General features: G+C 49.9%; 1 protein-coding gene across 1 annotated transcript; it reads right to left on the bottom strand.

The window, feature by feature from the left end:
- Nucleotides 1-5,406: 5,406 nt before the first annotated feature.
- On the bottom strand, nt 5,407-10,074 carry TUBG1 (tubulin gamma 1). Its single transcript, XM_081162386.1, has 11 exons — nt 9,925-10,074; nt 9,511-9,623; nt 9,139-9,306; nt 8,273-8,341; nt 7,960-8,039; nt 7,390-7,516; nt 7,071-7,157; nt 6,806-6,955; nt 6,241-6,393; nt 5,996-6,157; nt 5,407-5,808 (listed from the first exon to the last, which is right to left on the bottom strand). Exons 1-11 carry the CDS (start codon nt 9,971-9,973, stop codon nt 5,611-5,613), a joined length of 1,356 nt encoding a protein of 451 aa, XP_081018512.1. The 5' UTR covers nt 9,974-10,074; the 3' UTR covers nt 5,407-5,610.
- Nucleotides 10,075-10,242: the final 168 nt, after the last annotated feature.

Here is a 10,242-nt window from a genome sequence, read left to right as displayed (position 1 = left end):
CAGATTTGGCCTTGGAACTACTCTACCTTCCACTGATATTCCATTTTGGTGTAGCTGTCTACAGATCCAGTTCATGATTCATGACTATTATTTGATCTTGTAGGAAGTAAGATAGCCGTAGTCACTAGTTTGTTTCCATTCAGGTGCTAATGGCACCTTGTATAAGATATCCATTGAGAAAATTTCCAAAGGATCAAATATCAGAAATTCAGCTACATCAAGCCATTTGGTTCCTGATACCATAAGCTATTCTGTATAAGAATCTTGGGCTATCTTATGTCATGCATAAAAGGAATTTTAAAAATTTCATGTCTAAAGTTGCACAATTACATCTCTTCCTCCGTGCCCCCCCTTTCCCTCCTCTTTGAAAATGGTCTAGGATTAAAGTCACAATATTCCTAATCTGTAGGCCAATGGTGAACATACAAATTTATCCTGGGGTAGACTATTATCTGATTGTGTGGCAAGTCTCTTAATGTCTTGTTAAAGGAAAGGCAGGGAGCAGAAGCTGTGGCCTTGACAACATTCTTTCATTTGTTCAACCAAGGTTTATCCAAGAGCTACATTGTGGGGGGACCTCTGGTAGATATCAGGAACACAGAAATAAAGACACTGTCCCAGGCATGGAAATGCACAGACCAGAGGGGGAGACAGGAAAATGAATCATTCATTGAAACATAGTGGGGTAATTTCCAGGAGAGCAAGAACAGAGTGTAGGTTACCCTGAGGAAGGTCGTGGTTTCTTTCAGTGGAAAAGCAGTAGCCCTTCATTTAAAAAAAATTTTTTTTACTATTATTTTTACCCTTGTTACATTTTTATCAGGAAAAAATATTATTCCATGTAGATATGCTTCCCTTTGCTTACCATGCTTTTCCCTGTGGATGTCAGTGAATGAACTACGCCCCTGTCTACAACATCCTACTGGCTGGCTTCTCTCTGTGAAGCTGTCATACCTGGGTAGGGCCAGACCCCCCTTTCTCTGCCTTTGGCCTTCACTCAGCCCCAGGTGGGCCCTGATGGCCCCATTTGCCCAGTGTGAGCTTCCCCCTCTCAGCTGATGAGAGGAGGTGGTTGAGCTGCAGAAGAGAAGTGAACTCCACCTCCCATTCCCCTGCTCAGCCTGGGCCTTTGCACATGGGAGTCCCTCTGCCTTCTCATACATTTCCACTTGGGAAGTTCTCCTTCAGAATTCAAGGCTCTGTCAAACAATCATTTCTCTATGTGACTTCCACAGCTTTTCGTTCTTGCAAACGTTCAACAAATATTTATTTTTTAATAATTTTTTGAGTGTATATTTATCAAAGCTGGGGGTAGTGAAACAAAGGAAGGGCTTAGGCTAGAAGAAGCAACAGCAGAGGGCCTAGGTGGTGCTCTGCTTTGGCTTTCTAGAAACATTATGGGAAAGAAGTGAGCCACGCAGGATGCTGTGGACTCATTGGGAAGTAAAAGTCACAGTGACAGATGTGAGCCAAGGTGGGACTGCTGTTAGCTCACTGAAAAGTCAGAGAAAAGGGGGCCTTGGAGACAGGTTCAGGGGGTTATCCTGGGACAAGCTGCTGCTACCTGCTGCTCCCCTGGTTGCAAGTCTGGCTGGGACCCTTACAGCTTAGGAGAAAGGGAGCAGAGATACACTCCTGAGAAAGGGGGAAGAAAAGCATGAGTGTGCTCCAGAGGAAGCCCACCTCAACAAATATTTATTGAGAACACACTGTTGTGATCCCACTGAAGTATGCTTACCACCTTGACAGTCACTCTTCTGTGTAGATGTCTTGGGCTGTGAATTTTTTGAGATTCAGGGCCTTAACTTATTAATCAAGGTATTCCCAGTTCCTGGAAAGGGTTCAGGCACATAGCCCTTAATATATTTGTTTTAAAAATGAATAAGTTTCCCCTTTCTGGAATGGCTTAGTGGTGGATTTGAGGGTTGGAAGGAAGACTTGCCCACCTCTGGGTTCCACAGCCGGGGTCACTAACATAGCATTGCCAGAGACATGAGGAGGGTGTTTCTATCTGGGTTGCATGGGGTGTTTGACCCTGACTGACAGGGCCTGCCACTTTGCAAGAAACTAAGTTTTACGATTTTACCAATTCATGCTGCAGTGACCCAGCTCTTGGGGGTTTAATTAAAACTTATAAATGATGGATTAGTAAATCAGATTGTCAATTTAAATTGTTTCTGTTAGTTCCCTAGAACAGCCCATCCCCTGTTTAAGACACCCAAGAGGGAATGAAAAGTGAGCCAGTGGCAGTGGGCATTACTGGAGGAGGTATTGTATACTGGATTTTAATCGACTTTCTACTGCAGAGTGCCTGCCCATTTCTAGGGAGATCTAGAATGCTTGCAGCTGGTGGAGACCATGGATAAGGTGTCCTGGACTGATCACTAACTCTGTCCAGTGTCTGTGTGTAGCCTCATCACCCCTTTGCCTCATCTCAATCCACTTTCCAAAGTTACAATCCCTAAGTTTCAGATTCGTTTACACCACTCCGTTTTTGGTAATGTCTCATGTCTCTGTCTCTGTCTCTGTCTCTGTCTCTGTCTCTGTCTCTGGGTCTCTGTCTCATGTAAGTAGGGTCACATCACATGGAATGTTCTGGGAACATTACCTTTAGTTGGCTTATTTTCTCTTCTTCGTTTAGTCAAAAAGAGGCCCCTGTTCCAGGCTTGAGCATTGTGCCTTCTTTCCAGTTTTTCCGCAGCAGCCGTCTCTCATTGGTACTGTTAATTCTGCAGCTTGCAGGCTCTCAGACCACAGGGTTTTTTCACCACCAGCACCACCTGCTGCCCTGATTCCCAGAGGCCTCTCTCCCTTTCCACCTGGCCTCCTCACTGCCCTCTAGTTGACACACGTTGGGGTTTGCGGCAGGCCAAGAACAGGGAGGGGCTGTGCTGGTGTGGGGTGATGGGCGATCTGGAAATAGCCTTGGGGGAGGGCCCTGGCTCTGAAACTGGCATTGAGGTGTTTGCTGAGCTTATAATGCCTGGCACTCGACAGTCAGAAAACGGAGGCATCTTTGCAGATCTAATTAGTTCTCCTTCCCAGGGAGGCCCACTTGCATAGGGTGTTCACTCCTCTGGATTGGAGACTGTAGTACTATCCACACAAACTTTTACTCTGGACTAGTTGGGTGTTTCCTCTGCCTGGGGCTCTGTGCTCTTACTGGATCCTGCAAAGGTGGGCCCTAGGATCGTTTTTGGTCTGGAAGTGGGCCAGTCGGCCATTCACATATAGTAGCCTTGCCACGTCTGCCAGCCTATGATCCCCACTTGTGCACATGTCCCAGGTGATGAAATACTGGTCATCAGGGGCAGGAGCGGTAAAATGGGAGAAGCAAGGAGAGGTATCCATAGTGCAGGGGTCAGAGGTGAAGCCATGAAGGGACCAGGTGCAGGCTGGTTTTCCCTGAAGTCATCTTCCTCCCTACTGGGAGGATCTCCCTGAGTCAGCCTTGGCAACCCATAGTGACAGGCTCATGCTTTGACTGTTGTGACAGGTTTGTGGCCTCCCCGCCACCCTCAGGCAGCCCAGGGCCTGCCTGGTTTCTGACTGCCTGATCTCTGCCCAGTAATCTGGCAAGGGTCCCCTTTGTTCATAAGGGTCTGGCCTGTATGCTGTCCACTGTGTTTACAGAGCTTTATTAAAGATGAATAGGTTCATGAAAGAAAGTGTCTCAGGCCAATAGTGGGCAAGAGGGAAAACATTCTTAAATTTGCCCAAAGTTCCTGGGTGCTCTTCGGCCTCTGTAGGGAGCTGCAGACACCTTTTAGGGCTGGTGCTTCCCCCGTGTGCTGAGCTCTGCCAGCCCCAATCCCTCATCCACTGGGCCTGACCCTCTGGCTTTGGCTGCAGACAGCCTAGGGTGATGAGGGTAAGAAGGCAGGCACAGCTCCCCAGCTACTCTGACCTGTGTGATGGGAACACTTTGTAGGTATACTTGTAGCCAGTTGAAGCTGACACCTCCTCCCCTAGATTGCATCTGCCCTATCAAGGTCACCAATAGCCTCTGACAACCATGGGCCCATCCAATGGCTCCAAAAGACCTCAGAAATGGGATGATTCTATACCAGCCCTGTAAGATATCACAAAAGGCAGGGTGAGGTACAATAGTTAGGAACACTGATGCCAGTCACGCAAACCAGGATTTGACTCCAACCCTGCCATCTACTAGCTGGGTGACTTGGTAAACTAAACTCTTGGCCTCAGTTTCCTTATTTATAAAATGGGATTAATAATATCTACCACTTCAGAAGGTTGTTGTGAGGATTAAATAAAATAATATTTCGTACTTAACACAGTGCCACATGTTACAGCTACTATAATCTTTACCTTTGGGGTGCATAAGGGCCTAAAAGGGGCCCTGACAATCCACCAGTCTAGGGACAACCTGCTTTGTCCTTTTGACCCTGAAGATCTATTTATTTTGAATCCTCACCTGAGGATACATGTCCAGACTGGGGACTGAACGAACCTGCAACCTAGTTATGTGCCCCCGACTGGGAATCAAACCCGCAGCCCTTGTGGTGTAGGGGACAATGCTCCAACCGAGGCACCCAGTTGGGGTGATCCTGAAGATTTAGATCACTATGTATTACTACTTTCCTTCAACCTTTCACCGGAAGTGGAAGGCACTGGACCTTTAAATAACAAGACCACCTGAGAATAGAATCATGGCACCTGCCCGGCCGGGCGTGGCTCAGCGGTTGAGCGTTGACCTGGGATCCAGGCGATCGGGGTTCGATTCCCGGTCAGGGCACATGCCTGGGTTGCGGGCTTGATCAATGACTCTCTCATCATTGATGTCTCTCTTTCCGTCTCCTTTCCTCTCTCTGAAATTAATAAAGATATATTAAAAAAAGAAAAAAAGAGAATCATGGCGCCTTAGCTATGGGCCCATTTTTGGCCCTGCTTACAGTCTAGGCTTCAGGTTTGTTTGGTCTCCTGACTTAATTGTCCTAGACTCCAGCTGCCTGACCAGTGGCTCTCTAGGCCTGGCTCTCAAGGACTACCCCATTTGCTAGAAGATTAAAGGCATTGGGGCAGTCTATTGCTTGCCTAGGGCCTGGTGATGGGGCTGGCAGCTGTGGGCCTGCTGCCCTAACGATCAACAGGACACTGCTGTGGGAACGTGAAACTGGTGGAATGGTCACCTGATACAGGGAGGGGTAGGAAGGAATAGTACGCAGAGTGTCAGATAGTATTTGTGGGCCTTTTTACCCTGGAAACATATTTCTCAGGTGGGTCAACCCCACCTGTTCTCCAAAACTAGGCAAGAGAAGGAAAAGCTAGGGGAGGTGGTTTGCTCAGAGCTGAAGATGCTGGAAATGGGGGAAGACCCTGTTAGTAATGGGGAGGGAACAGGCATTCCCTTTCTCCAGTTCTCCACGCCTTCAAAGAGACCAGTGATTTGATTTATATCCAGTGCTTTATTAAACATAAATAGTCTCACAAGAGGAGAAATAAGTGTGTCCCCAGGCCAACAGAGAGTATGTGTATGTGTTTATGAGAAAGAAATGTGTGAGGTCCCTGATCTGTGCTCTGAAGAGGTGGTCAGTCAGGCAGGGCCTGGGCCAACCTGTAAGGCAGATGAGGGTCTCTGTCCTAGGGGATTCACTGTTCCTGGGTGCCCCAGGAGATGTAGTCTGGCCGCGTGGCGGCATGGTACTCATCGATGAGCTGCTGCACAATCTCCCTGGATGTGTCCAGCTCATCAAAGTTCTCCTTGAAGATGTCCTCCTTGCGGAACTGCTCCAGGAAGGCCTCCCGCTTCCGCAGCTTGTCATACTGGCGACAGGTCCGCTCAAAGAGCTTGAGGTGTGCAGAAAGCAGGGGTCAAAAAGAACTTTGAGGAAAAATATGGCCCAGAGAGCCAGGGAACCAAGGCTGGGCTATCTTCACAGTAAAAAAGCCAGAAGCAGAGCAGCAGGGATGTAGAGAGGTGAAGCACAACCAGGAAAATTATTATGGGAAAATAGGTGCAAACTGTGAAACTCACCGAGGAGATGCTGGTATGGTTGGCCATCATGAGGCCACTGACCCGATGCGCAGAAGGCAGGTAGGGAGACTTTCTCGACAGGGCCACTTGGATGCTGGCTGGGCCCCAGGGGATAAAGTTGGCCAACTTCCGTTCCCGGATCCTCTGCAGGCTCTTGTGGACCTAGGGTGGGCACAGGGGTGGTGGTGGTGGCCTCTCCTCTACCCTTGCAGGTTTCAGGGGTGGAGTGAAGGGGCCTCACCTACCTGAGTGGGATCCACCTCCCCCTGGATGATGTTGAGGATGGCGATGTAGCAGTGGTTGGTCTGGCGATCCCGGCCAGTGGACACCATTACATTCTTGGGCTGCAGCAGCCGCCTCATGACATCCAGGACCGTGGTCTTCCTCACGCTGGCCACCTGAGGGGACAGTGGGCCACAGGGATCAGGCCAGCACTCAGGGCACAGTCCACAGATGCATGGGCAGAGAAGACAGGCAACACATGTCCTGCACCAGACTTGGGGCAGTATGGCCTCTTTGGGGAGTGTCTTTAGATTCAGGTCTATACTGAGCTTCTGCTGTGGGATCAGGAATCTTAACCATCCTCAGCTCAGCAAACTCATGCCCCTGTGCAGGAGCATAAGTAGATCCCATTCGGCCCAAGCCCTGCAGAGAGCCAAAGGCAGGGGACAGAGGAGAGCAAGGAAGTTGTATAGTCTGTGCCAGTCCCTGAGCACAGAGCCTCCTGGGGCAGCAGGGAGAAGAGAAAGGCGGGGTTAGAGCCTCTGGGCCCAGGGCAGTTGGGCCTGGGACACTGAGGGCCGCTCTTACCGACTGGTCCGTGGTGAGGGGGGTGTAACCAGTCATGAGGAAATGGAGCCGTGGTGTGGGAATGAGTGAGGCGATGAGGCCAATGAGGTCGTTGTTCATGTAGCCAGGGTAGCGCAGGGTGGTGGTGCTGGCTGACATGATGGTGGACACCTGGGGACAGGGATGCCAGGTCATGGGTCTTGGCCCGGTTGGGGGTGCTCCCTTCCCCAGACAGCATTCCAGTAGGGAAGGGTTTTAGTCCAAGAGTCCAGGAGTGATGGCTCACCAGCTGGTTGATCTGGGAGAAGGATGGGTTCTGGATGTGTAGGCGGTCTGTGGCAATGCGGTTTAGGGCTGTGTTGTCCAGCACTACCTGGGGGGATAGATGAGGGTGGCAGATTTTGGGGATTAGAAAGAACATGAGCTCTGCCTGAGCCTGGGCTCTAAAGCTTAATTTCCCTTAAATCTTATAACCAGAAAGACCCATCCAAAAGGGATTTGCACAGGAATAGGGCCCAGGAGGCCTTAAAATGGAATTTTTAAATGCATGAAAATGATGAAACAGTTGGGGGGGTTGGGAGTAGGCAAAGGTAGAATCAACTTACCACACAGTCTGCATTCTGGGTCAGCCTCTTGAGTGTGAGCAGTGAGTTATAGGGCTGGACTACCACGTCACTCATCTCATCCTGGTTGGGGAACACTGAGTATGTCTGTACCAGCTTCTTGGGGTACCTGGTGGGGGTTGGGAGAAGAGAGTCAAGGCAACGGATTGGAGACTTAGTAAACATGGGATTCCCAACAGCTGTCTGGAAGCAGCTAAGTCTGGACGGGGAAAATAGTATGGGGCCATAAGATAAGGAGAGAAAGGAGACTTGAATTTGGAAGTCTATAACTTTCCCAAATGGCAGAGAGAAATCTTAGGATCTAGGGTTCCAAGCTCAAACTGTCCAGACTCTCCCTAAACCTCCATCTCTTCATCTAGGGCCTGAATTCTAGGTTCCGGTTCAAAGCCCCAGGAGTGGACCAGGTTCTCAATCATTGTATCTTGACTTTCCTCACTACAGGAGGAACTAGAAGGTATCTTTCCTGCTCCAGTGAATAGGAAGGTATATTTGGAGGGAATCCAGGTTACTTGGAAAACCACGTCCTCCCAGCCCCTCAAAACACAGACTTACCTGTCGTTCAGCCGTTCTAAGAGGTAGGAGCCCAGGCCAGAGCCTGTCCCCCCAGCGATGGAGTGACATAGCACAAAGCCCTACATGGGAAAGAGGCAGTCAGTGTCGTGGTATCTTGTGGCAGGATTCAAAACTGAACCCATCTCACAATTTTTTGGAGTCCTATCTTCCTGAGGCCTCTCCTCCACTTCCCTCCCCCAACACACAGAACTTAGGAGACTCTGTCTTATTTCTCAGAAGGTCTGGTGGCTTCTAAAGGGTGTTACTAAGCCTTCCCTATGTCGGTTCCCACCAGCATTCCTGAGACACTTACCTCTAGACTGTCACTGCCATCTGCTTCCCGGTCTATGATGTCAAAAATGTCCTCATGGATCTTCTCTCCCTGTACAGACATGGGGAGGGTCAGAGTGGCAGGACCATGAGACAAGGACTCTGATATCAGAATAGCCACCCTTAATTCTCCTTATAGCACCTAAAAGTTCTTTTCTGGAGCAAGGCGGCCCTGCTTTTTATTTGCATTGAGAAGTTAGGAGCAGGCACTCTACATCCAGACTGCCTAAGTTCATATATTACGTCTAGTTCTACTTGGCCGAGTGACTCTGGGTAGGTTACCTAATATTTCTATACCTGTTTCACCTGTATAATGAATGTAATAATACAGGTCCATAAACCCTTATCTAAAATCTTTGGAGCTTATGTTTAGAATATTTCAGATTCTAGAAAGGCAATATGGTACATATAATGTATGTTCAGCAAAACACCAGTAGGGGTATGATCAAATATATTAATATTTCTGCAAAGAAAGATATGAGTAATGACAATAAGTTGGATAGAAACTATAAAATAGCCTGTCTCCACTGAGAGTTGGTTTTGCTGCTAAATGAGTTATAAATCATCTTTTGCTTTCAGATTTTTTGGGGGATTCTGGAACGGCAGATAAGTAAGTGTCTGTGGGTTTTGGAGAGGTGTAAACAAGTTAATATATGTAAAGCACTTAGTATGGCCTGGTACTAGCTAGTGTAGTCTCTTAATAATGTTACATAGTTGACTTAGAGAAAAGAACTCCCCTCAGCCATGTCTCTCCCCTCCTACTGTCTGATTTCATCTCTCGGGGAAGTCACAGGGCCTGTCCCCACACAGGAAAGGTGTTGCAGGCCCTGCCAGGGAACAGCAAATTACCTGGGAGAATCCACTGGCCCAGTTGTTGCCAGCTCCTCCTCCATGCTCGGACAGGTAGATGTTCTCTGGGTTGTAGAGCTTGGCATAGGGGGAGTTGAGGATGGAGTGGATCACCCGGGGCTCCAGGTCCAGCAATACAGCCCTGGGGATGTAGTGCTCATCGTCTGCCTGTCAAAAGGAGTCCAGGACAAACCAAATCAGAAAAGGCCTGCCCAGTCCCCTGTCCTCCCAACTTTGGCTCCTGCCTGCCCTCCCTCCTCAAGCCGGCCACCCTGCGTGGCTGTGCCCAGAGAGTTTCCCAGTACCAAGCCTCTGCCCTTCCCTTCAGGCCCCCTGGGCAACTGCCGGCCCCGGCCAAGTCGCTGGGAGCACCTGGTAGAAAAAGACGTCCTTGCGGTCAGTGCCCTCGGTGGCGAATTCTTCCACGATGCCCTCGGGGCTGATACCATGCTCGGCGCACAGTTGTTTCCAGAACTCGAACCCAACTGGGGGGGAGGAGGGATGGGCAGGGGTGAAAGAGGATATCTGGGTCTGGGCAGGTTCCAACTAGGAGCGCCTGAGTGCAGGGATAGGAAGTCAAACTTCAGGAGTCTCCCACGACAGAGGAATAGGCTGTATGCCGACGCCTGGGCAGGGAAAGGCCCCTCCGGGTTGGGTAACTGGACACTGGGGCGGGCATGTCCCGCTTTAGGATTCTGGGAGGGCAGATGGGAGTCTAGGATTCCACAGTGAGATCCCATTTAATCTAGTGAGCCTGGCTAATGGAGGGGGCGGGGGTTCGCTCACTCTGATTGCCGCACTGGCCCAACTGTAGGGTGATGATTTCCCTCGGCATCGCTCCTCAGGCACCGGCGCTTCAGCCGCTCCCGCTAGCAAAGCCGCTGCTCGCCAGCCCGCTCACCGCACCACGCAGGCGCCAAACAACCCGCTCCGCCCACGAACTTTCTCCGCTCCAATGAGAAGTGAGTTCTGGAGATGGTACTTCCTTATTCGTTTGGCTTCAGTCATGCAAACTGCGCGTGCGCAGCTCCGGTTCGGGCTTAGAGCCCGGGAGATCCGGAGGTATTTTTGACGCAGCGTTCTTTCCTCTGGGTGGATGGGAGT

This window comes from Miniopterus schreibersii, assembly GCF_964146895.1.
Source record: "Miniopterus schreibersii genome assembly, chromosome: 16".
Taxonomy (NCBI): Eukaryota; Metazoa; Chordata; class Mammalia; order Chiroptera; family Miniopteridae; genus Miniopterus; species Miniopterus schreibersii.
This window is presented reverse-complemented; position numbering and strand designations above follow the sequence as displayed.